At 38.8% G+C, this 27456-nt stretch overlaps 1 protein-coding gene across 6 annotated transcripts in view; it reads right to left on the reverse strand.

Annotated features, from left to right (window-relative positions):
* The window catches only part of UBE3A (ubiquitin protein ligase E3A), a 94356-nt gene that overhangs the window by 41835 nt on the left and 25065 nt on the right, over positions 1-27456 (reverse strand). For 2 of the 6 annotated variants that reach the window (XM_073353058.2, XM_073353018.2), the window contains exons 3-5: positions 19986-20132; positions 19223-19337; positions 14559-14603 (exon numbers count right to left, since the gene is read on the reverse strand). In XM_073353058.2, the coding sequence (XP_073209159.1) occupies positions 14559-14603; positions 19223-19242 (65 nt within the window). In that variant the 5' untranslated portion in view covers positions 19243-19337; positions 19986-20132. Of the gene's footprint in view, positions 1-14558; positions 14604-18659; positions 18726-19222; positions 19338-19985; positions 20133-27456 lie in introns of all 6 variants that reach the window. The other 4 variants (XM_073353069.2, XM_073353037.2, XM_078853937.1 and 1 more) reach the window with 4 other exon arrangements.

Genomic DNA, 27456 nt, shown 5'->3' on the forward strand with positions numbered 1-27456 from the left:
GTAAGCGCAACACATACATAACTAGGCAACCAAGCAAATGAGAGATGTATAAACATTTTACCAGCTTCAGAAGAAATTTAAAACCACATCTCTGTCTACTGTTTTGTTTTGAATAAAGAATTCACAAGTAAAATTCCAAAGTTCTGTTATCTGGTGTTAACCTAGGTTATTAACTGGTGCAAAAACACAACCTTTAAGTGTTCAATTTACATAACCACACATTTTTGAATGAAGCATAATAAGATTTTGTAATAACTTAGCACAACAACAGTATAAAGTATGGTGGTTTTTTAAAAAAAGGATTACACGCATGCTAACTTTTATACTTTTATGTACAGAGCAGCATCACTATTTAATGCCTTGAGGAAAACATATACATTAATGTTCACTGAAGTTTACAATCTCCTATACTAATTAATTCAGTAGGAACTCGAAGTACCAAGGCAGCATTATCACTATCTAATTCCTTTCTCTAACAAGCACAATGAAAAAAAATCAGCGTTAGATTATCCACAACAAGTGAACTATGTCAACGGGCATCATGTGGAAATTATGGAAGTAAAAGGCAAACAGTGCCAGTTTTCTATGTAGAAAACAAAAGAAAAATAATTTAAAATGTTTATGTTTTAATTCATGAATTACTGTTTGCCCTTTATTATATTAAAAATAAATGAAATAGGAGATCTTGCAAGACAAAATTTTGAATCACCGATTCAGCTGCAGTATTTTTATAATGCACTTCTGGAAACAACTGTAGCTGAAACGAACAACTAGCAGCTAAAAGTGAAATTTATGTGAGAGTTTGGAGGCAGGCATTTTTCTCCTCTTTTTTCCCCCCCTAGAAGTAGGGTCTACGAAGTGAAGATGATGATAACTACTGAAGTAGCACACTAGAAGCACCCCAAGGAGGAGAGGAGACAAAGATGTGGTAGCTGTGGTATGTACCTCTGATGGAAGCTACTTATGCATAAACTGTTACCTGATAGAGCCTTCATGGCAGAGAATATTCAAGGACTGGAGATGCAGCTGGAGATGACAGAATTCAGATGGGGATTTGATGATTTAAAACAAAAGAGGAGGTGGCACAAACTCCTCAATATTTGTTCGTCAGGTGTCCACAAAAGGAGGTCAGACTGCCAGAGGAGGAGGGCGATCAATGGAAGAATGTGACCATGAAGACAAGGCAGAGGAAAAGACCAGCTAGTGGAGGTGAAATAGAGTTGAAGGAGGAGAAGAAACAGGCAGATGGGATATCGAGGAAGAAAAGAAGGGAAGTCAGTCCTTGCAGAAGAGAGAATGGAGCTAGCCAAGGACTGGAGCCCAAGGAAAAATGAAGATGATGTACAGCGGACTGCAAAAGAATGTGAGATTCATACCAACATCAGGAATAGACAGGTCTCTATGTGACCAGGGACTCCATCCTAAGAAGAATTGACGGGCCTGTCACTAGACCTAAGAGAGACAGAAGAGTTCATTATCTGTCAGGAGAAAGGACACAAGATGTAAACATGAATTTCAAAAGGATCCTGATGGGAGTGGGGGGGAAAAATCCACCGACTGTGTTGAATGTCGGGATGAATGACCTTACTAAATTCCCAATGGACTAGATCAAGGATAATTACACTAGGCTTGGAAAGATGCTTAAAGATGTGGAAATGATCTTCAGTCCCTAAAGGAGTGTGAAGATGCGGCAAGATAATGAAGATGAACAGATGGCTCAAGAATTGGTACTCTGAGGAAGATTTTGGGATGATTGACCATGGGAAGGCATTCACAGAAAGAAGACTCTTCTCAACTGATGGACTCCACTTGTTTACCTGGGATACTAGCCTTCTGGAATAGAGACTGGAATGATTGATAAGAAGGATTTTAAGATAGGGAATGAGGGGAGAAGATTTTGAGAGAGACTCATGTAATGTCCATGCCTGGCTTCAATACTGAGGAGGAGGAAAATCAGCTAAACGAAAAAATACTAAGGAATAAAGGAAAACGAGAAGGTAAGAATAAGAACAGCTAAGAGAAAAAAGTGTGTATCTATAGATAGGAGCAATAGTCAGGTAGGTAATACAAAAACAACGAAGAGTACTTGTGGCACAACAGTAGTTAGTTGAAGGCTAATCTGGCTAGAAAACTAATGGGCGAGGTTCAAGGGAAACAACGGAGAACACCTGTACCCAAATGCAAGGAGTCTGGGCAATAAAATGCAGGAACTTGAACTACTCAAGGTCAAAATGGATCTTATAGGGTTTACAGAAACATCCTGGAAAAGCGCTCATGACTAAAACTCAGGTATTAGCTATTTAGAAGAGAAATATAAAAGGTGGTGGGATAGTGTTGTACATTAGTGATGCAGTAAACTGTGAAGAAGAAAGAAGTGATACTACAGACAAAACAAATCTGTTCGGGCCAAAGTGACTTCAGAGAAGGGTTATAAAGAAGTTCTATTGGGATAGTGTTAGGGGTCTGCTACAGACCTCTAGGGTTGGGCTCAGCTATGGATAGAGATTTCTTTAATATTATTAGAAAGAGAAATACTACTGGGAATTGTGTCATAATGGGAAACTAACTTCATGGATATAGACTGGAGAATAAATGCTACAAACAACAACAGGGCACAGTTATTCATAGATGTGACAGATGACAGTTTTCTTCATCAAGTAGCCACTGAATCAAAAAGAGATGATGCAACTTTAGACTTGGTTTTGGTAAGCTTTGAGAACATCATAAAAAAAGCTGGTCATAAGAAATAACCTTGGATTGAGTGATCACAAGTTGATTCAGTTTAAATTAAAGGAAAGGATAATCAAAACCAGGTTGTCATCTATGGTTTTTGATTTTAACGGGACAGACTATGAATTAGATGTGGAGGAAGCTTGGAATTTCTTTAAATCAAGTGTACAAAAACTATCTCCAATCTGCATCCCAAGCAAGGGGAAAAAACTTGGTAGAGAAAAGGCTCCAGACCCAACTAAATGAATAACCACCTCAAAAAGGTTATTAGGAGTAAGCAGAGAGCCTAAAGGAAGAAGGGTTTGATCAGCAACAAAAGCTACATCTTAGAGGTCAGAAAATGTAGGAATAAAGCAAGAACTATTAAAAGCCAATCTGAATTAGCTCCTGCCAAGGAAATTAAAATAAATACAACAAGGATTTTTAGTTATATAAATAAAAAGAGAAGAAAGAAAGAATGAGGTTGGACTGCTATGCAGTGTGAATGGGGAGGAGATTAAAAATAATGTAGGTATGGCCTAAAAACTAAATAAATACTTTGCCGTGGTTTTCAGTAAGGATGATAATATAGAACATGAGTATGAAGACAGAATGACTGATGGAAACGAGTACACAGAAATGGAAATGACCACATCTGAGGTAGAAGAAAATCTTAAAGCACTGACTGTGATCTGGATAATTTCCATCCCAGGATACTAAAGGAAGTGACATGTAAGATTACTAGTCCAATAACAAGAATTTTTAAATAAATCTATTTGTGGGTAGTCCCATATTATGGGAGAATAGCTAATGCTGTACAATATTTAAGAAAGGGGGGAACTGTGATCCAAGGAAAAAAAGTGATCCTGAATTACAGACCATTAGTTAAATCTCAGTAGTATGCAAAGCTTTAGAACAAAATTTGAAGGAAATAATTAAACTCTTGGAGGTAAATGGAAAAGGGGATGTAGTGCATCATATGTTTACCTTCATGCCAGACTAAGCCTATACCCTTCTTTGAGAAGATAACATTTTTTAGATAAGGGAAATGCAGTAGATCTAATATACTTGGTCTTCTGTAAAGCATTTGACATGGTATCACATTGAAAATTAGTTAAATTAGAGAAGATGAAGTACAAGAATTATATGGTAAGGAACCGGCTAAAGAGGATAAGGCAACAGGCTGTGCTGAAAGGTGGAACTATCGGACTACAGAGAAGGTCTTAGGACCGATTTATTCACTATTTTTATTAATGACCTTTGCACAAAAAGAGTAGGAGTACGCTAATAAAATTTTCTAATGATTATAGCTGTTAAGCGATTAAAAAATTAATTGCGATTAATTGCGCTGTTAAACAATAGAATACTTAATATTTAAATAGTTTGGATGTTTTCTACATTTTCAAATATATTGATTTCAATTACAACACAGAATACAAAGTGTACAGTGCTCACTATTTTTTATTACAAATATTTGCACAGTAAAAAAAGATATCCCATTTTTCAATTCACCTAATACAAGTATTGTAGTGCAATCTCTATCATGAAAGTTGAACTTACAAATATAGAATTATGAACAAAAAATAACTGTATTCAAAAACAAAACAATGTAAAACTTCAGAGCCTACAAGTCCACTCAGCCCTAGTTCTTGTTCAGCCAATCACTTAGACAAACAACTTTGTTTACATTTGCAGACCATAATGCTGCCCACTTCTTGTTTACAATGTCACCTGGAAGTGAGAACAGGTGTCTGCATGGCACTGTTGTAGCCAGCGTCGCATGTTCATTTTCATCATCTGAGTCAGAAGCCACCAACAGAAGGTTGATTTTCTTTTTTGGTGGTTTGAGTTCTGTAATTTTCACATTGGAGTGTTGCTCTTTTAAGACTTTTTAAAGCATGAGCCACACCTTATCCCTCTCAGATTTTGGAAGGCACTTCGGATTCTTAAACCTTGGGTCAAATGCTGTAGCTATCTTTAAAAATCTCACATTGGTACCTTCTTTGAGTTTTGTCAAATCTGCAGCAAAAGTGTTCTTAAAACAAACAGTATGTGCTGAGTCATCCTCCGAGACTAATACAACATGAAATATATGGCAGAATGCGGGTAAAACAGAGCCAGAGACATACAGTTCTCCAAGAAGTTCAATCACAAATTTAATTACCGCATTATTTTTTTTAACTAGTGTCATCAGCATGGAATGGTGGCTGAAGCATGAAGGGGCATACGAATGTTTAGTACATTTGGCACGTAAATACCTTGCAATGCTAGCTACAAAAGTGCCATGCAGTTGAATGCCTGTTCTCACTTTCAGGTGACACTGTAAATAAGAAGCAGGCAGCATTAGCTCCCGTAAATATAAACAAAATCGTTAGTCTTAGCAATTGGCTGAACAAGAAGTAGGACTGAGTGGACATGTAGACTCTAAAGTTTTACACTGTTTTGTTTTTGAGTGCAGTTATGTAACCAAAAAAAATCTACCATTTTAAAGTTTCACTTTCATGATAAAGAGATTGCACTCCAATACTTAAAAAGAAAAGAAGTACTTGCAGCACCTTAGAGACTAACCAATTTATTTGAGCATAAGCTTTCGTGAGCTACAGCTCACTTCATCGGATGCATACTGTGGGAAGTGTAGAAGATCTTTTTATACACACAAAGCATGAAAAAATACCTCCCCCCACCCCACTCTCCTGCTGGTAATAGCTCATCTAAAGTGATCACTCTCCTTACAATGTGTATGAAACATTGTACACATTGTAAGGAGAATGATCACTTTAGATAAGCTATTACCAGCAGGAGAGTGGGGTGGGGGGAGGTATTTTTTCATGCTTTGTGTGTATAAAAAGATCTTCTACACTTTCCACAGTATGCATCCGATGAAGTGAGCTGTAGCTCACAAAAGCTTATGCTCAAATAAATTGATTAGTCTCTAAGGTGCTGCAAGTACTCCTTTTCTTTTTGCGAATACAGATTAACACGGCTGTTACTCTGACTCCAATACTTGTATGAGGTGAATCGAAAATAGTATTTCTTTCATCATTTTTACAGTGCAAATATTTGTAATAAAAATATAAAATAAGCACTGTACACTTTGTATTCTGTGTTGTAATTGAAATCAATGTATATTAAAATGTAGAAACATCCAAAAATATTTAATAACTTTCAATTGGTAATCTATTGTTTAACAAAGTGTTTAAAACTGCGATTAATCATGATTAATTTTTTTTGAGTTAATCGTGGGAGTTAACTGGAATAAATCGACAGCCATACTAATGATGCAAAGTTGGAAGGTATTGTTAATACAGAGGAGAATCAGAAGATTATGTAGGAAAAAGTACGTGATCTTGAAGTAACAGAAATGGGATGAAATTTAACAGTACAAAGGGCAAGGCAACGTACTTAGGGTCAAATAATAAAAATTTCTGCTATAAGCTAAGGGCTCATTTGCTGGAAATGACACAAGATGAGAGACCTGCATGTGCTGGTTGATCACAAGATGACTAGCTCTTCAGTATGATGCAGCTGCAAAAAAGGCAAATGTGATGCAAGGATGCATCAGGCTATGCATTTACAGTAGAGATAGAGAAGTATTAATGCCATTGTACAAGGCACTGGTAAGGCCTCATTTGTAATACTGTGTAAAATTCTGGTCACCCATATTAAAGAAAAATTAATTCAAACTGGAACATGCGCAGAGAATAGCTACTAGGATGATCAGGGGAATAGAGGGCCTATCTTATGAGAGGAGACTGGAAGAACAGGTTAGCCTCCCAATAGGAGTTGTGGGAGCAAATACGTAATTAGTTTTAAGAGAGAGCTGGACAAATTTATGGATGGAAGTATATGAAAGAGTTGGTTGTGAAGAGAGAGGTTTGGGCTCAGCAGCCCTATGGGGGCCTTCCGGTTTATGTCTTGTGTTCCTAAATCTCATGCTTCAGGGTGTCAGCCAGTCACAAAGGGATTTTTTCCCCCCTCTCTATGTATTTTTTTTTTTTTTTGGTCTCCTTCCTCTGAAGCATCAAGGATGGCCGCAGCTGGAGTTGGACAATGGATGGGTGGGCTGATCCTCTGAGTATTCTCTCTCTCTCTCTCTCAGGTGCTTGGATGGCTGGTTCTGCTCATATGCTCAGGGTGTAACTGACTGCCATAGATGAGGTTGGGAAGGCATTTCCCCCCAAACTCAGGGCTTTTTTCAACTTCCTTTTCTGCATAGGCTGCATGCCACTTGCCTAGATCATCTGGACACATCTCAATTCTGTAACATTGCAGGGGTATTGGTTGCATTGGTTGTATTGGTATTGCATTGCATTGGTTGTATTGGTGCAACTTGGTCCAGCTATTCTCTGCTTGTGGCATATAGCAGTTTAGTCTCCCTGTGAGCTGTAATACTTTGGTCTAATATTGGTTGTTGGATTAATATGTGGATTTTGAATGGTGCTGGTGGCCTGTGATATACAGGTGGTCAGACTGCATGATCTGATGCTCCCTTCATGCCTTATTTTATGATGCTATGGAAATATAGTGAAAGTCACAAGACAACATGGGCCAACAAGGGCACAGGCCAATTTGGGAGCACAGCTACTGCCTTTTTAGAAAAAACGAGGAGTCCTTGTAGCACCTTAGAGACTAACAAATTTATTTTGGCATAAGCTCAAATAAATTCCCAAATAAATCTGTTAGTCTCTAAAGTGCCACAAGGACTCCTCATTTTTTCTGATACAAACTAACATGGCTACCACTCTGAAACCTGCCCTTTTAGAGTTTTAATTTACAAACTTTGGGTACGTTCTTAATGGCCATTGGTCTCCAGTCTGCCTGCTCCAATTGGCTAGCATAATGATGACAGAACTAGAATGGATGCAGAAGCAAATTCCATATTCGTATTATTTACATTAACACCCCCATATAGCCAAACCACCGCTCATCCCAAATCGCATTTGTGTATCAGTTATCCCTCGTCAGTTTCAGAAATACTGAATCCTACAAATTCTTGCATTTTATACACTTAATGGCTTATAAGGTGAAAAATTATAGGAGATGTAGTTTCTAGACAATGATTGTATTGATCATGAGTAAAGTAGTCAGGATTGTAGGAGGTATAAATAGACTGTACCACCTTTAAAAAAGGCTGTGCCTTAGTTCTCAGATCAGTCATTTCTGAAAAGGCCATGCAAGAAAATGCAGCTTTAATAAACTAACCCGAGGATGCTTTTTGTTTCTGAAGTAATAGCTTGTATACTGCGCTGAATAAACTCAGTTGAAGGGTGAAGTTTTTATTTCTCTAAGATTCAGTTTATTACTAAGTGAAAATGAAGCACCCTCAAGTTATTATACTGAAGTTTTTTTACTTTTATTGATACTTTGAGAGATTACAAAATCAAAATAGACTTCAAACTGCTGAAAGGTCTGTTCAGTTATTTAAAAAAATTTCAAGCATTTCCTCTGTTTTCTTCCTCCTCACCCTCTTCAGTTAGTGAAGTGTGCAGGAATGAGCACAAGACAGAATCGGGAAAGTCCTGAGCTCCAATCCTGACTTCCCCACTAGCTGTGTGGCCTTGATCAAATCACCATCAACTTTGTCTCCACAGGTGAATATTATCCCCTTTTACATATTAACTTCACGGGCTTGTGAGGATTAGTCAGTCTGTATATTGTCTTGATACCAAATATATAAAATATTAAGTATTATATCCTCTCTATCCCTCACCCTCCATGATTTTTTCCCAGGTTAAAAAGTCTTGTCCCCAGTGTAAATTCAGAAACGTTTTTCATGTGGTGTTTCAAAACTGAATTGGGTTGGTGGTGGTTAGAATTCTCCTGAAGCAAACAAATAATGTAGACAAATATACGACTAATTTTTCTGTGATTCTTATTTTCTAAAAATATATATCCTATTGAATTATGTCCAGGTCAGCTTACAGCAGCACTAGGCCACATGGGAAACTGCACAGATGTTGCGTGCCTCCAAAACATGTATAGGTGCTCTTTTTGAACACCTCAGCCAACTGCCTAAATTACCCCTTATGTCCTTGTGATGAAGTGGGATATATTTGTATCAAATTATAGACTCTATTTCGTATTATGCGTTTAACTTGTATTCTACACTTACCCAAGGCAAGTCTACTGAATTGCATTCCAAAAAGTAGCCCTGCCCAGGAGATGTTTGCACCACCTCATTGAAAGACTATCACTGAAAAGTCATCAAGCTACTGGATTTGATGGTCTCTAAGCTGCTGGCAACTCCCATGGAACAATGTTTTTTCACAGAGGGCGCCCACAGGGGATGCATACACAATTGAGGCAGAGGGTTGGAGAGTTCCAGTAGAGTACATGGCAAGAAGACAGGCTATTTAAGGCCAGAGGTAGTGGGAGCAACCATCGCCACCTATAAGGACTTGCCGAAGAGAGGGCAAGAGGGGCTCTGTTCAGCCTGAGCAGTGACCAACCTCTGACTCACGAAAGGGAAAGCTCAGACATGGGGAGGGTGTGCCTTGGTACTTTTTGTTGTTTTCAGAAATCTGTAACTTTAGTACTTTAAAGAGTAGAGTTTCTGTGCTAAAGAAATACCTTTGCTAAACCTACAATCCTTGCTTTCCTGCTATATTGTCCCTAAAGGGGTTAGTTAAAGCAGAAGCCCAGTTGTCCACAGCCTAGGTAGAGCTTTGGAAAGCATATGTAAGCAACTGGGTGCTATGGAGATATAAAGCACAGGTTTCAAGGTCTGGGGAGTCTGTATAAAAGAGTCTCCCATGCCAATGAAGGACTCTGACAAGAGGTCTCGAAGTATGCTTGTCAGATCCAGAGCTAAAACAGTGACTAGACTCTGCCAAGACCCAGGGGACATAAGATGCATGTGGGACCCAGCAGTTGGGTACATTTGCAACAGACTGGTGTCCATACAGAGAGGATACTGGGCCAGGTTTTAATAGTCCTAAAGTCAGATCTTTTTGAAAGCAGGAGGCAGAAACTCCTAAATAAAAAAAAACACTTAAAAAAACACAAAGAAAGACTGACCTATAATAAATTACATAACCCTCCAGAGTCTATATGGAGCAGGACTGGTAAGTGATAAACCAATGATATATTGTAAATTTGCTTTATATTCATGTGCATATTTCATACGGTGTTCCAGGTATATTCATATTTATTTTTGTACACCTGTATTTTAAACTTGACGTTTTCCACTGTAAATTTATTCTTGCAACTTCACAGCAAGATGTTAAATTATGCAATACATTTTCAAAGAACAAGAACTGCAGGTAAGTAATCTGCTTTCTCCAAAAGATGTTCATCCCACTAAACTCTCCCTCTTGGAAACCCAAAGGCTTGAGGACTGTCTCCAAACTAAAACAAGGACTAATATGGAAATATGAAAACAGAAACAATGGATTTAAAATAGGGAAGGAAGGTACCTTCCAACAATGAGAAATTGAGGGTTAAATGCCAGAGACGGTCCCAGAATGAGAGGAAAGAGATATTTCCAAACAAAAAATACCTACTGCAGGGAGGGGGGAACAAAGTTTAAGCACCCTTAAATGGGGAACAGGCTCTGTAACACAGATAATCCAGTAACGGATTCCTGCTCAGATGACAACTTTGGGTAACAATGCTTCATAAAGGCGGTGGCTTTGCAAGTAACCTAGGCACAAACACATTTTAGGCTGGCAGCTGAAGCAGCTCAGTCCTGAAGAGAGTCTTGACATAACCTTCAAGCTTCTGTGGCTGTAGCATGGAGAACAATAGGCACTCTTAGTGGAGGATTACTAAAGTTGCTACCAGTTATCAAGGGCCGTAATGGCTCTGAGTTGGGAAGCTGAATCGTGCTTTCCTGATGAACAGAGCATGACATTTCAAAGAAATCAGTGGCTCCCTCAATGTACTAATTTTCTTTGAATGCATGTGTTGCCTGGGCGCTGTGTGGAATTTCTAGTACAGCCTAGTGACAGTGAAACGCAGGACTCTGATGTGGAAGTATTGCTGTAGATATAGCCCCTCTTTAGACCTGCAAAGAAGGAACTGATGCCAATGCAGAGTCTTTGCATTAAATATGGGTGTTTGATTCAGAGGCCGTGGCCAGAGTGTTGAGCTATGTGTTGGATTTACTTGCATTTTTGGAAGAGACTGGGGTGGCTATTGGCCACTCTCAGGATTGAAGGCACACGGCGACATCTGAAAGCAGATGATACGATGTAAGCCCACCCAGTCCTTGACCAGACAAGTACTAGTCATGCCTCTCTGTAAGGGACATATACTTGGGTGTATTTTTGGAAGCTGCTGGAGTCTTCCTCCCTCCCTTCTTTCGCAAGTGATAATATGACAGAAATGCAGCATCAAAGAGATGACTATGCACTAAGCACAACCACAAGAAAAGTAGTGATGGAAACAGGAGGGCTCAAAACCCCTAGCGTTTCAAAGTCTTGACACTGAAAAGAATAAGCAGAGAGAGAGGGGGGGCCACAGAAATGAAATGTCTCATCAACACACCCGGACACCTGTCTTGAAAGATGGCGAGAGGCATCAGTGGAGATCTGATGTAGTGTGAGAATCAGGACAACAGCCTGGAGATATTGATGAGGCAGGCAATAAGATCTTGCTGCATCAATGGAAACCCCCCCCCCCCCCCACAAATTAAGCTGGAACAAGCTTTGAAAGCGAGACTAATCAAAGGAGGAAATTAGAAAGGGATATTGTGTGAATCTAGTAAGGGGGCGGAAAGGATGAGGCAACTCAGCTAAGATAGCAGGGACAAACCAGGCACTTGAATGAGGTCTGTGAAAAGCACATTTATGACAAAAACTTGACAAATATGAGTCAATGAAGTATGGAGCTAGAAGTGGGAATCCAATGAAACCGAAACATTTGGATAAATAAAAGTTATTATGGGGACAAGAGCCCTGTTTCACTGGAGAAAGGGGAGGAGGAAATGCAAGGGAAGAGACACAAAAATGTTTCGTTTTTTTTTTTTAAATGTCAATTCTTGATGTTTGGCAGTCACATGAAGAGGCGAAAATATCAAACATATAAAATGTACATTTTCCGGGTTTAGCTGAAGTGAATTAAAAGCATTTGGCTATCCATGATGCTGGCACATAGCTTTAACAGTCTAGGATCTGAGTAGAGAAATCACAGTAAACTAAAGTAAATCAATCTGCATATTCACAGTGCAGTTAGCAAAACTGAAAAGTGATTATGACAATCTCTGCATTCTAACTGGCTGACAGACTTTACTAGCTGGAGTACATGGATTGAACACTGTAGTTATTGTTCTAACCGTACAATGATTATGCAGATCAGACATCCAGAATCAGAGTGCCAGGAACTGCATAACTAAAACAAAATGTACCATTTTGTGTATTAAGAGCAACTGTCTGGCAGACTGCAGAAATTCTGCAGTCGGTGATGAATAACCATATGGTTATTCAGTTATGCAGTTCCAGGTTCTTCATTTCTGCAAGTGTAATATCCATATTCATTGTATACTTTTGCTCAAAAATATGCAGATCCTCAAAATCTGAGTGTCTAACAATCATTTTTAGCCGAAGTGCAGGGATCTGAATAATCAGAGTGATTCCAATCACTGTCTCATTAACTCATGTAACAAAATTCTTTCAGTCTGTGTGTAAAACAAACATGGCACCCTCAGATTCTCATTCCTTTCAGCTCCAAATTCTAAAAGGAAAAAAATCACAGAAAAAAACAAAAATGGGGCTGTCAAACTGTTGAAAGGAAAACAGTTTTGACTCATTTCTCTTCCTACGCTTGATAGGTATTTTACAGCAGCTGAGCATCTTGCAGTCTTGAATGCATTTATCCTGACAATATGAAGCAGAGGGACTGTCCAACATGACATAGGAAGTCTGTGGCAGAGAAGGAATTGAATTTAAACCTAACTCCTAGACTATTGCCCTAACACTGAGTCATCCTTCCTCTAACTTCTTTTGGACCATCTCTCTTCATATGTCAGTTAGGCTCTTATATCTACAATATTTGTGTGTTTCTTTTTGTATTCTGGAGTTTTTCTTCCCAACTGTAGGAGAATTTAAAGAAACCTTGCTGAGAAGTGCCTTGCTGACCTGTAGAAAAGGAAGGTCCAAAAGAATTTATTTCCTTCTCAGTAGTTTTATAGCCTTTTTTCAAATCTCTTTTTCGTTTTGAAGTATGAATGAGCATTTCTGCATAACTTGAGCACGCTTCCAGTTAACCTGAAAATAATCAGGGCCAATAAAGTCAGCAGCCCTGGATTCTACTCAGCTCTTATAAACAGGGAACACATCTAATTATAATTATAATGCTGCTTTGGAAATTAGCTAACTTGCAAGTTGCAATAATCAATATGGAAAACAAGCACAAACTACATTATACAAGTTTCCATACCAGGTCAAGGATCGTTCTCTCTATTCTGCAACCCACTTCCAACAATATACAAAACCTGATGTTTTCTATTTTGCTAAGTATCTGACTAATCAAGTTGTTTTCAAATGTGTGCTATGAGATGTTAAAACTCTAGGAGTATAATTAGGGCCCTACCAAATTCATGGTCCATTTTGGTCAGTTTCATGGTTATAGGATTTAAAAAATCATAAATTTCATGACTTCAGCTATTTAAATCTGAAATTTCACAGCATTGTAACGGTAGGGGTCCTGACCCCAAAAGGAGTTGCGGGGGGGGGGGGGGGGGCGGAGAGGGGGAAGGTTATTGGCAGGAAGGAGGGTTGTGGTACTGCTACTGTTATTTCTGCACTGTTGCTGGTGGGGGAGGGGCAGCTAGGTTATGGGCGGGGAGGGGGGTTGTGGTACTGCTATTGTTACTTCTGCACTGTTGCTGCCTTCAGAGCTGGGTGGTTGCTGAGCGGCAGCTGCTGGCCAGGAGCCCAGCTCTGAAGGCAGAGTCACCATCAGCAGCAGTGCAGAAGGAAGGATGGCATGCTATGGTATTGCCACCCTTACTTCTGTGCTGCTGCTGGTGGGTTACTGCCTTCACAGCTTGGCCCCTGGCCAACAGCCGCTTCTCTTCGGCTGCCCAACTCTGAAGGCAGTGCAGAAATAAGGGTAGCAATATTGCAACCTCCCCCCCTTAAAATAACCTTGTGACCCCCGTGCAACTCCCTTTTGGGTCAGGCCCTCCAATCTGAGGAACACTGGTATCTTCCAGTGAAATCTATATAGTATAGGGTAAAAACACCCAAAAGACCAGATTTCACAGTCAGTGACACGTTTTTCATGGCTGTGAATTTGGTAGGGCCTTAAGTATAATTTAGAGAAACATAGTGGGTGAGAGAACACCTTTTATGGGACCACCTGTTGGGTGAAGGAGAAACTTTTGAGCTCAATAGAGCTCTTCTTCAGGAGTATAATTTGACATGCCATTAGGTCTAAATGCAGGGTTGTAAGTTTCAGATACTGTATTATGCTACCATCTGCTGGCTGGTACGAAATGAAACTTCTAAAAAAATGTTATTTCAGTGAGAATTATATTTCTAGACTAAGAACCAAATACTACTCTTTTGGAGAAAAATACTAAATTGGACATAGGTCTTGTAGAGACAAGGTGGGACAGGTATTTTTTATTGGACCAACTTCTGCTGGTGAGAGAGACAAGCTTTTGAGCTACACAGAGGTAAAGATATTACCTCACTCATTTTGTCTCTCTAATATCCTGGGACCCAACTCACCTACAACAACAGTGCACAGGTTTTGCAAGGAGACAGCCAAATGATTTTCTTGTTTGTTTTAAATGTACACTTAAAGGTTTATTTATTTTTGCAAAAAGCTGCTGTTGCATTTAGCTCAGAGGAGCGTTAAACATAATACACAAAACCCATCTAATTATTGCTTACTATACTTACATTCGGCTAGTTTCAATGTTTTCAGAGTGAGGTTCTCCTGGTGATCTGCAAGATGCAGAAAAGAAATGTTAAGAATCATTCTTTATTCTAAGAGACTAAAACATGCTGGAGAGGAAAATCAGAAAAGGAAATGTTATCTATATTGCTAGGTCTATAATGTTTATATTACTGTTAAACAGTATAAACAAGCAAATGAAATATGACTTGCTTATTCATTTTTATTAGTTTAGTTAAACTCTGGGGGAAAACATGGCTTATGTAAATATGTAATGACAAAGGCTGAGAATAAGATTAAGACAGGAACGATTCTCTAGTGAGAAAGGCAATGTTTTCAAAGCTCATAGGATAGGAAAGTATAAGAGATTTTTGTTGGTCATTTTCCCTTCCAGGTTTCACAGTCAACTATGGGCCAAATCGTCACAGCAAGTTCTGTATTAGTAAGTTGCACTGAAGTTCCTTTATCACCACAAAAACAGCTCTGTGCCAAATGGACTGATCTTGCACATGGTTGAGCCTTGTGTGGCGAGAGAGACAGAAAAGTTCAACAGAAACAAAGTGTGAAACACCCAACACCTGAAGTAGCTGAGAATAGATTCTAGTCACCTCTCCCTCACAATGCTGTGTCCACAATGCTGCAGCCCTAGGCTTGCTGTAATCCCGCAGAGCTGTTGGTGGTGAGAGACTGGGGCGGTGTGTGTGGGAGGGGCAGGGGGGCTGGGTTACATGTATTTTTCTGCTCTTCCTTCCCAGCTTAAATAGATTGATGTTTCGGAAGGTGAACATTCCCAGCATGCCCCCCACATGTCATCACCCTCTTCTTAGTTATAGTGAAGCCAGCCCAGCCCATTCAGGTCACTTCCACCCCAGTGGGAGTAAGGGAGAAACTGCCTCAGCTAAAATCATTCTCCAGTACCAAAATCATTGTGTCAGCTATGAGAATTATCAACTCTCACAGCTGCTCCTGGGAGGGTGAGAATCAGCCTTTTCCAGATGAGAAGATGACTCTGTGATTGCATTATATAGCCTAGCAGCCATATGATTTAGTCCTAAATGCTTAGCTAATTCTCATTACAATGTTCCTGAGTAACTGAGATTTTTTTTTTTGAAGAAAAGTTTTAACATGAAACACACAAGTGAATTTTTAGTTACAAAAATAGTTTATATTTGAATAGTGTGCAAGCTCACCTAAAACTATAAAAAATGATAAAGCAAATGAAATATAAGAAATAAATATGTACTGCCAAATCACTCTACTGCAAATACAAGTATCAGCCCTTATGTACCACAATGATGTGCCACATTACAGAAAACTTAAGGAAAAAAAACTGTCAGCCCATCCAGTTGCTCTAATTTTTTTTTAATGTATTTACAAATGATTTTAATAATTTTATAATACTGTTTTATATAGCTTTAATTCTGCGTTTAATGTACTTGCATTGTACACATATAGCTAAAGATAAACCAAATGTTTCCATATTGATTTTTATTCTGTAAGCAACTTTTGATACTATTAACTATGCTTTAATGTCTCCTCTGGGGATAAAGCTTGCTCTTCCACCCCTAAATTTTCTTACACAGAGCATAGGGATCATTCTCATTACCCCTCATATTCAATATGAAGGAAAAGCCAGTGGAGAGGATTACAAGGCATAATGGATTGCAGCTTAATTCAGTGTAGATGATAACTAACTTTGCCTCCTTTTTGTCAAACCCAGATCTGTGGAGTGTCCGTCTCCTAGCATCTGACTGAAATCAGAACCTGCATGAAAGCCACTGACTAAAACTCAGTCCAAACAAGACACAAGCGAACCTGACTGGGAGAACTGCAGCATCAAGAGGAATGGGCAGAGATTGTTTGATCTTTTCCAATAGAAAAGTTGGATGTTTTACATTAATACAATTTTATAGCCCCACAGCCTGATCCTCGTGAGCCTGAGTCAGCTGACCTCAGCTCTGAGACTAAGTGCTGCAGGTTTTTATAGCAATGTAGCCATACCTTAAGATGCTCTGTATGACCTTTCCACTCTGAAGTGGATCTTAATATAGTTGCTTGAGCCTTAGTTATTTCTAAGTCTTTACCAGAATAACACCTCTATACTTTTAATAGCTATATTATATGGCTACCTATAGTCATTCCACATGTAACTGAAAGTGGACTCTTTGAAGCAGACAATTTCTGGTAGCCTGCCTAACTGAGAGGTAGTTTCTTCACTCATGCTCCATCATTTCAACTAAGGTACTCTCTTGCTGTCTTGCTCCTGGAGACCGTTTCCGGTATAAGGACTGTTCTCAGCTGCAGGCCCTTACTCCCTGGCAGTCTTATTTTCTTATTAGATTTCATTTATACTTTACCGTATATCTTGGTGGATTTCTGTACTTCACTTATTTCCATCAACCTATTACTTATTATTTGTATCACAGTAGTGCCTAGGAAGCCCCACTCTGCTAGACACTGAACTCACAATGAAAACATGGTCCCTGCCCAAATTGTATTGCAGACGTTTCAAAGTAACTTAAGTAAGTATTTTGTATTTTTAAAAAACTTACTGTATTACTTGGGTGCTATACAGTGATAGATGGTGCAAAAATACTGAAATATTCTGAAACTCTTTAATTTCAGAGCTTTTTTCTTTTTTAAAAAACTGATATTAATACACAGTCCTAAATGTACTCTGACCAGGTAACCATATAACTAAATTTATAATTATGCTGAAGCTGTAATTTTAATATTCAGAACCATTGGAAAGAATGGACAATGTGCACGTTTACTTTCCTCTACCTCAATATCTTCTCCCTTTAAGTCATTTGTTATCACCAGCTGATTTTTAACATTTTAAGTCTGCTACTGTTCAATTTTGCTTGCTATGGGGGTCAATTTCCCTCTATTCATTTAAAAAGAAGACTAGCAAAATGACTTCTGCCCAGCAATGAGACAAATACAACTTTCTAGTCTCCTACTCCCAATGAACAAGCAAGTTTCCTTTGTAACATCGAACCTCCAGCAGCTGTCTAGAAAAGAGTCTCAAGATCTTTTCTGAATGTCACCTTAAAAGCTGCAATATTAAACTGTCAATATCCATGTGCTAGCTGACTTAAATTGAAATTACACACACTACACTATAGTGAGCCAGTTCCATTCACTTCTACATTTTCATAAACTAATGGGAAGGCAAAAAATAGTTGCTGGTATTAGGGGAATTGAAGATCAGCAGCAGCAGTTTCCAACAACATAATGCAGCAACACATTCAAAGTGAGAAGGGAAACAGAAGAAAGCAGAGACACCAGGAAAACAACAGCAACAAAAATAAAATAAAAGGAAACAGGTACCAGTCTTTGGCACCAATTTGCTGTAGAGTATATCCAGTATATCCCTATAATCTATATTCATCCCATCTGGTCTTCCAAAAGGTGACATCACTAGAGAGTAGGCACCCAACCCCAAGCTGTCCTACAGGCTGACCAGTTTATTTATTTTTAAAGTAATAGAGACCTTTATGGTTATGGAAAAATCAAGCAACTTCAGAATAAGCACAAGAGCTCACAGAATCGTTTCGGTAGATACAAAGTGCAAAATCCCTATAAGTATTTTTTCCTAGGTTTCCAGCGGTACTGTTTACAATATGATTTAGTTAATTATTATTTTTCTCATTAAACATCAGAGATTAAAAAGGACAGGACATGTTTTTAAAAAATAAAAGATGTAAGAATCATGTCAAGTTTAAAAAACTTCAAGCGAAGCTTATAACACTAATTAAAACAGTGTGGGAATTCAATCATTACAGGACTGGAAGTTCACGAATTTGATGAGCAGCTATTTATTAATATCAAAAAATTAACAAAATATAGTACTACTTTTCTAAAAATGTAAAATACTGAAGACAATTACATTATACTTAAACATGCTGAAATGTTTTCTTTCAACACCATTTGTTTAAAAATCTGAACAGAAGAGTTAAGTTACTTTACAATAACAGTTTTAACAAGACCCCAAATGCTCTTACAACTTTCAGTCTTGTATTAGATTGCAGAAACAGTGATCACAAGACACCAACTAATCTGAATACTGCAGCATGAGCTAGCAAATTCAAATGATGGCTCACTTCCAACAACACTGGGAGCAACTTCTCCATTCTGCAAGCCACTCCTTTTACCTCCACTGTAACTCCCTAGGAGAGAAAAGTAAAGGTATGCAAGTCTACTGAATTTCAGTATCATCAAGTTTCCTGGACTAATGTTTTTAGCAAATACTCACTACTTAAATGCATATTTTAATAAGAGGCTGGCAAGATATTTTTCATTATTTTTTATACTGTTATAACAGTAGTTGGAGGCTTGAAATTGTGATCTGCTTCTTACCAATGCTTTTCTTAGATCTTTGGCATACAGTGGTTTGCTGTTGAAGGGTAAACATGAGTCCTAGGATGCTGACATTTCAGGCAGCATAGGGGAGAATTACATGGACTTTCATATTAACACAAGAAAAAGTATAGGTCAAATGTTAGGTCTCGACTAACCATCACACTGTCCTTTCAAAGGCTACTTGTATTCCATTTATACAATTACCTTCAAGTCATATGAATCAACTATTCTTTAAATTAAGTATTACACTAATGATAATATTTAGTTAATTCACAAAAATACCATTAAATCTTTTTATGTTTACCTTTTACAAGTTGTGGCCATTCGGTGACATCGGGGTGATCACAGTTTTGAGTCACTGATTAAAAACAGGTTGTCACACCAGTCATTAAGTTGGACTAAGCCTAGGCTTAACAACTCTAAATAAATAAAAACAGTTAAAAGTCCTTAAAAGTTAACATTTCCAGCCAGTACACTGAATAAACATAACACAAAGATAAAATAATTACAGATGCTAAAAAATAGTTTTAGCTGATAAACTTAATGCTATGCTGCCAAAAAGAATTATAGGGCCATTCAAGACCAGCTATGATTTCTACTTTAATTCACTATAACAGATGGTACTGGTCCATATAAATGAACTTTAATACTAACCCTGAAGTTTTTTAGCTCAGTAAAAACACACACACAAACCTCACTGACCAATGGAAGATACTTCATTTCAATATAAGGAACATTCAAAGATTTGGAAACATTACATAAACATGAATTACAGTTCAGTTCTCAGTATAATACTATATTTGATACTATGTTTCCTTAATATAACTCAATTTTAATTTGTTTCCAGAAAGATTGTTGGGTTTCCAGGAACTTCCATATAGCTTATTTTTTGCTATGTGTTTCATCTAAAAATAAGCAGAATGATCGAAGTCCATGCATGAAACTGGTCGGATATTTGACAGGAGCAATAAACTTTACAGTGTTTGGACATCTCGTTAGAGTGTCAGCCCCATTTATAGTACAGATTGTGTAGTCTTCTCCTTACATTTAAAAAACAATTATTTTACCTGTCAATTTTTTCCTGTGATGTGTCTCCAGTGGCATAAATTGTAGGGTTGGTCCTCTACTCTGTCAGGCAGGTGGCAGCCAATGATAACTCAGCAATACTCGTGCCCAAAGCGCCCTTGGACCACCCCAGCTGATTACTTCCATGTCTGAAAAGGAACCAGTTAGTCTCTTACCTATTTCTATTATCTGTCCTAAACTAAAATTAATGGTTAAAAAAACAATCCTCAACACTTAAAATCACCCCATTCTCTCCTCCTCCATCCCACTCCCACACTCCTAGCAGGACTGGATGGGAGTATAGTATAGAAAAAAATGTGGATCCTATATCCTGTGATGGAGTCAGCTCACAAAAAGCAATTAAAAAGCAGAAATTTATCTAAGTTGATCTCTTAGTGCAGAAGGATTAATTCAAGACAAGCACTGCCTTTTGTTTAAACATGTGTATATGCTACTTATACACTTAGTGAGTGAAAAAAAAATTGATTTTAGTTTCTTCTAAAAATAGTGATCAGTTAACAGTCAGTGGACACAAGTCCAGGACTGTGCAATAGCTAGGAAGTTTCCTTCAGTGAGCTCTCTCTCTGACCGATACAGACCTTAAGGCTCTAACTAGCATTATCTTCACACACACATATGAACAAAGGTACATGGCCTACTGAGGTAAAAAAAAGGCTCCAGCATTCTGCAGCTGACTACCACATCTGCTAATGGCCAAATCACACAATTATTTGGTGAATAATCAGGGAGTGCATTGAAGGCTTGATACATGTCACCCAGCGAAGCCCCCTACTTTCAGCTGAACAGGTCACAAGAACCCTTGCAGAAGGGATCTAATGTTGACAAGTATTAGCAACAGTCACTAATTCTCTTCGCTGAAGTATACCACAGCTCATTATGATCCTTAAAGGATTCAAACTTTTTGAAGTTTCCCAGCTCTGCCACTGACTCACTAGGACAAGTCATTTCACTATTGGGCTTCAAATTCTCCACCTGTAAAACGCAGTAATGATACTTACTACCTTTGTAATGCAGTTTGAGATCAACAGATGAGAAGGGCAAAGTGCAAATATTACTAATACCAATATCAAAATAGTGAAATGACATTTCCTTTGTACATTGAGGGTTGAATGAAAGGGAAATAGGAAAGGTGACTGGAAATATGAAAAAAAAAAATCTATTCTGGAACTGCAGAAAGGGTTATTATCCCTCTTCTTCTGGCAAACCTAATGGCCACAAAGAGGAGAAATCTAAAACAATCTAGATTACTGGCTGCAACACCTCTGAAAGCATCTGAGTGAGGAAGGAATGTTAAAAAGTAACCTTATCAAAATCAAATTAAGGCTCAAGGTAACTGGGGACCTAATGGTAGAAAACAGGGGGATCTAAATGCAAATAACCATTTCCAGGAAGCTGGCACTAGGTTCAAAAGCTCAAAATAGACTGCCACATTTCCCTAAGATCATCAATGGCAGAGACATAAATCCTTAAGGTAGTGGTTCTAAAACTATTGTCCATGGATCATTAGTGGTCCATGGAATGAAATATCTGTGATCCAAGCAAGCGATGGTGATGCAAAACAGGATGAAAAGTTTATAGTATTCCTTTAGGGCATGATGACCTTTAGACCGGTCTTGTGCCATTTTCTATCTTCTCAATTTGTTTTAGAGAAGAAAAGGAGCCCTAATTGGAAGCAATGTAATTTCCTTTTTCCTTCTTGGGAAAGCAGCAGGAATTGCATGTTTTTATTCAGTTTTGCATGGGTGCAGTGAAGCAGGTTTGTAAGGATGCATTTAGAAATGAAAAATAAATCCATGAATAACTGAATTCTAGCCCCTTCTCTTAAGCCTAATTGGAGTGCCTATAGATAGAGAAGAATGGAACCTAATTTGGCTACACCCAATATCGTTATTTTGGATAAACTGTGTGACATGAGCCATGCTACAAATTTGAGGCATCTGGAACAGGAATGGACTTCTTACTTAATTGAAAAAGCTATCTGATTGGGGTCAAAGGAAAGTAAAGGAAAGGGGAGGTTTTTCCCCTGCAATATTCAGATGGTCTAACACCACTCACCATTTTCACAATAATTGGGCTTTTTTCCTTCCTTTTAAAGTGGTGAGGTGGACAGGATGCCAAAAAAACATTCTTGGGGATGATAAATGCACACTGTGAGCTCCTCTCCTCAGTTACCCTGATGAAGATTTATGGATTTAGAGGCCCCTCCCTTCAACTATTTTGGCCAAGTATTTTGGTGCCCAGCAGATGGAAGTGTGTGTTACACAGCAGATTTCATTCTGCTCATCTGAAGAGAACAGATTCCTGAAAAGACTATGGCTTTGCCATAGTACTACATATAGGTCACCATTGACATGGGTTCAATTCTGAATAGTATGTGTTTATAGGGACATACTTGAGCTACTCATCATAGTGCTAGCTGAACAGCTATGAGCCCCAATACTTTTCTGTGCACACTCTTCACCTTCTATAGTTGAAGAGTTTATTCTGAGAGGGTCTCTATGTGTGCCCTGAGGATTCTGTCAGGCTTATGTCTGCAGCTCGTTAGTGTCTAGCTCCTGGAGAATGGTGCTTGCTTTTGTGCATTGCTTGTTCAGCCACCAAGGCTTTCCCCAGAAAAGGGACTGAGTTTTGCTTCCGGATTCTCCATACAGCTTTACCTACTAGAAGATGATGTAAAGTGGTCTCAGTCAGGACTGGGCCTAAGGAATAAGGGCTGACAAACTACAGGTTGTGAGACTTTCTTGTTGGTGAAATTTGCTTCTTTAAAACCCTAATTAGAAATGACAGTTTGACCATTCTATCTGTTAGAAAAAACTTTCCTTTCTGGAGTATTTTTACTATTGCCTCCAAACATGGTAGAGGCCCATGAGAAAGAAATTATGTATGTTTGCTGCCAGGGTCAAAATATGGACAAGATGAACCAATTGCCTAAACAGAGAACTGTCAAAAAAATCTTCTGGAGAGCAGTGAAGACAGCCACCTGATTTTTGTAAAGCTGCTTGGAACAGTGCCTGGCCCAAGTGAGAAAGAAATTAACTAGATAAACTGTAGCATAATTGGTCTTAAAAGTACTTTTACACTTGACCTCTCAGAGTTTATGCTCCATTCTATTTTCCTCACTAGGATTTGACTTCCAGTTTTTAAAGGATGCCTTTTTGGATGTAACTGCCTCTTTTACTCTGCTGTTTAGCCATGTTAGTATTTTTGGGTCCTCTTACTGTCTTTTTTTTGGGGGAGGTGGGGGTGGGAGGGGGAGTGCATTTAGTTTGAACCTCTATTACGATGTTTTTAAATAGTTTCCATGCAGCTTGTAGGCATGTCACTCTTGTGACTATTCCTTTGAATTTCCATTTAACAAGCTTCCTCATTTTTATGTAATACCCCTTTTGAAAGTTAACTACTACTGTTGTGGGTTTCTTTGATATTTTTTCCCCTACAAGGTTGTTAAATTTAATTACATTATAGTTGCTATTACTGAACGATTCAGCTATATTCACCTCATGGATCAGATACAGAGTCCCATTTAAGACTCAGAAATTGCCTCTACCTTTGTGGGTTCCAGGAACTAGCTGCTGCAAGAATCAGTCATTAATAGTGTCTAAAAATTTCCTCTCTGCATCCCATCCTGAGGTGACATGTACCCAATCAGTATGGAAATAGTCAAAATCCCCCATTATTATTGGATTTTCTGTCTTTATAGCTTCTTTAATCTCTCTGAGCATTTCACAATCAATCAAAACCATCCTGGTCAGGTGATCAGTAGCATAGTCCTACTGGTATACTCCTATTATTCAAGTATGGAATTTCTATTCATAGAGATTCTGTGGTAGTTTGATTCATTTAAGATTTTTTACTAAATTTGACTATCCTTTTTTCACATATAGTTCCACTCCCACTCCAGTAGGACTTACTCTCATTCCTGTGTGTTTTGTACTCTGGTATTATCCTATCCCATTGGTTATAATTGTTCCACCAACTTTCGTGAGGTCAGTTATATCAATATCCTCATTTAATAGCAGGTGCTCAAGTTCACCCATCTTAGTATTTAGACTTCTTGCATTTGTATACAAGCACATATAAAATTTTTCAATATTTAGTTGTCTGCCTTCATGTGATGTGATTAAATGGGACTCGTTTGACCGTTTCTCTTCAGTTCCTATCTGTACTTTATCAACTTCTATCCTCTCCTCTTCATTAGGATATAGAGTATCCCCTTTAATAAATCCTCTCCTAAGGGATGTCTCTATCTGAACCATGTGGCCCTCCGTACCTGTCTGCTTTCCCCATGCCCTTAGTTTAAAAATACCCTTATGACCTTTTTAATTTTACATGCCAGCAGTCTGGTTCTGTTTTGGTTTAGGTGGAGCCCATCCTTCCTGTATAGGCTCCTCCTCCTCTCAAAACATTCCCAATAAACCTAAATCCCTCCCCCTAACACGACCATCTCATCCACGCATTGAGACTCTGTTGTTCTGCCTAACTGTCCCTGCACATGGAACTGGAAGCATTTCAGAAAATGCTACCAGGGAGGTTCCGGACTTTAATCTTTTACCTAGCAGCCTAAATTTGGCCTCAAGGACCTCTATCCTACCTTTCCTTACGTCATGGGTACCTACGTTTACCACGACCACTGGCTCTTCCCCAGCACTGCACATAAGTCTATCTACATGTTTTGAGAGATCTGCAACCTTTACACCCAGCAGGGAATTCACTATGTGGTTCTATCTGTCATCACAAACCCAACTATCTATATTTCCACTGATCAAATCCCCCAATACTATTACCTGGCTCTTCCTTGTGACTGGGGTTCCCTTTCCAAGAAGTGGTCTCCTCAGTGCGAGAGGATACCACCTGGAAGGAGGGTCCCAACTATGGAATTGTTTTTCTCCCCTCCAGCTTGATATTCTCCTTTGAGTCTTTCATCCTCCTCGACAACACAGAGGCTGATGGACCGGCGGTGACATCGCGCTACTGTGTCCCTGAAAGTTTCATCTGTGTACTTCTGTCTCCCTTCACTCCTCCAGTTCAGCTATTGCAATCTCAAGAGCCCATATTAGTCTCTGAGGGCCATGAGTTGCTTGCAACAACTGCACACGCATGCCTTATGCCTACAAAGAAGCTAATCGTATGTGGTGCATTCAGTGCAATAAACTTGATAGCCCTGTTCTGCCACTGGACTTCAGCATGCATTATTTTTACTCTTGTAGAGGTTTTTGTTTGTTTGTTCTTTTCTGGGGGAGAGGAGGGGTGTTATTTGCCGAAGTTTAGAGTAAGGCGTATCTGGCTCTCACACACCACCACAAAACTCCTGTTTGCTTCTCCTGTTCGGTAGCTCCCTCTGGTTGCTCAGGAGCTGGCTTTTTAAACTCGTTTTCCATGAGATAGCCACGGTCCTTTGACAAGGGATCCTAAAAGCAAAAGGGATAGCGTAGAGGAACAAGAGAGAAGCAATCATAGAGCCCTGTGAATGTGTTCCAGCAAAGAGGAGTGTGGAGAAAGAGAAACCACCAAAGGACGGAGTAAAGCTAGAGAGATGGTACTTCTACAAAATTCAGTGATGGACAGGATGAGGTCAATATAGTTGAACTGCTCATTAATAGTGACCATAACGTAATTAAATTTAACATCCTTGTGGGAGGGAAAATGCTAAAGAAGCTCACTCCAGTGGTATTTAACTTCAGAAAGAGGAACCACACAAAAATGAGGAAGCTAGTTAAATGGAAATTATAAGTTACAGTCGCAAGAGCGACATGCCTGCAAAATGCAAGGAAACTATTTAAAAACACCATAATAGAGGCTCAAACTAAACGTATAACCCAAATTAAAAAAACATAGCAAGAGGATCAAAAAAGTGCCACTATGGCAAACAACAATGATAAAGTAAAAGAAGCTGTAAGAGGTAAAAAGGCATCCTTTAAAAATTGGAAGTCAAATGCTAGTGAGGAAAATAGAAAGGAGCAGAAAATCTGGCTTGTCAAGTGTAAAAATATAATTAGGCAGGCCAAAAAAGAATTTGAAGAGCAACTAGCAAAAGACTAAAAAAAGAACAGCAATAAATAAGTCAATAAAAAAATTAAGTACATTAGAAGCAGGAAACCTGCTAATTAGTGGGGCCACTGGACCATCGAGGTGCTAAAGGAGCATTCAAGGAAAACAAGGCCATTTCAGAAAAGCTAAATAAATTCTTTGCATCAGTCTTCATTCCACTGGACATGAGGGAGATTCCTACACCTGAGCTACCTTTTTTAGGTGACAAATCTGAGGAACTCTCTCAGATTTAGGTGTCAGTAGAGGAGGTTTTGGAACAAACTTATAAATTAAACAATAAGAAGTCACCAGGACCATATGGTTTCAACCAAGAGTTCTGCAAGAACTCAAATATGAAACTGCAGAACTACTAACTATGGTACGTTTTCTATTGCTTAAATCAGCCTCTATACCAGATGATTGGAAGGTAGCTAATATACAGTCCACCTGTGGAACTCATTGCCAGGAGATGTTGTGAAGGTCAAAATTATAACTGGGTTCAAGAAAGAATTAGATAAGTTCATGGAGGATAGGTCCATCAGCGGCTATTAGCCAAGATGATCAGGGATGCAATCACATGCTCTGTGTCCCCCTAAACCTCTGACTGCCAGAAGCTAGGCTTGGTCAATAAGGGACAGATAACTGCCATGTTCTGTTCATTCCCTCTGAAGAATCTGGCTCTGGCCTCTGTCAAAAGACAGGACACTGGGCTAGATGAACCACTGGTCTGACCCCGGGTGGCCATTCTTATGCTCTTTTGCCTGCATCTGCTATCTCTAGCCTTAGGACTCATTTATTTCTCTACATGAGGTATGTCCAGCCTTGCATTTCAGACTCTTTCCTAGGTTTTCTTTTGGATAGGTTGCTCTTACCTTAGGTTCAGCATGAACAAAAGCCATTTATTTTTCCTCCTATACACTGTCCACTACCTCTGTTCATTACTGTCAACATGAGTCTCCATCATAAAGTGATAAAATCTGGAAGTCATTTGAACTCCATCTCTCACTTGGGTCATAACCAAATCTTGCTCCATCTTTCTCCCCATCATAAAAAAGAATCCATTCCTTTTCGTCTTTTGCAATGGCAAAATAACTTGTTTACATCTCAATCACCTCCACCACTGTAAATTCCTTCCAGTCTTTGATACCCACAGCTGCTGCTGAAACTACCTTCCATATCAGCTGTTAGACCACATCACCCCCTTTTAAATTCTTCTAATGGCTCCCTCTTGCCCTATGTATCAAATTTAAAGTTCCTGTCCTTGCAACAAAGATAGTACACAGTTCCACTTCAGCCTTCACGTTTGACCTTTTGTTCCATCAAGCCTCTTCTCCACCTGTGATCCCCTCTTAGTTTCCTTCTCACACTCCTATCTTCTTTCTTGTTGCTTCTTATGCAGATTACCTTCCCAGTGTCTGTTCACCA

The sequence above is a fragment of the Lepidochelys kempii genome, chromosome 1, assembly GCF_965140285.1.
Source record: "Lepidochelys kempii isolate rLepKem1 chromosome 1, rLepKem1.hap1, whole genome shotgun sequence".
In the NCBI taxonomy this organism is placed as follows: Eukaryota; Metazoa; Chordata; order Testudines; family Cheloniidae; genus Lepidochelys; species Lepidochelys kempii.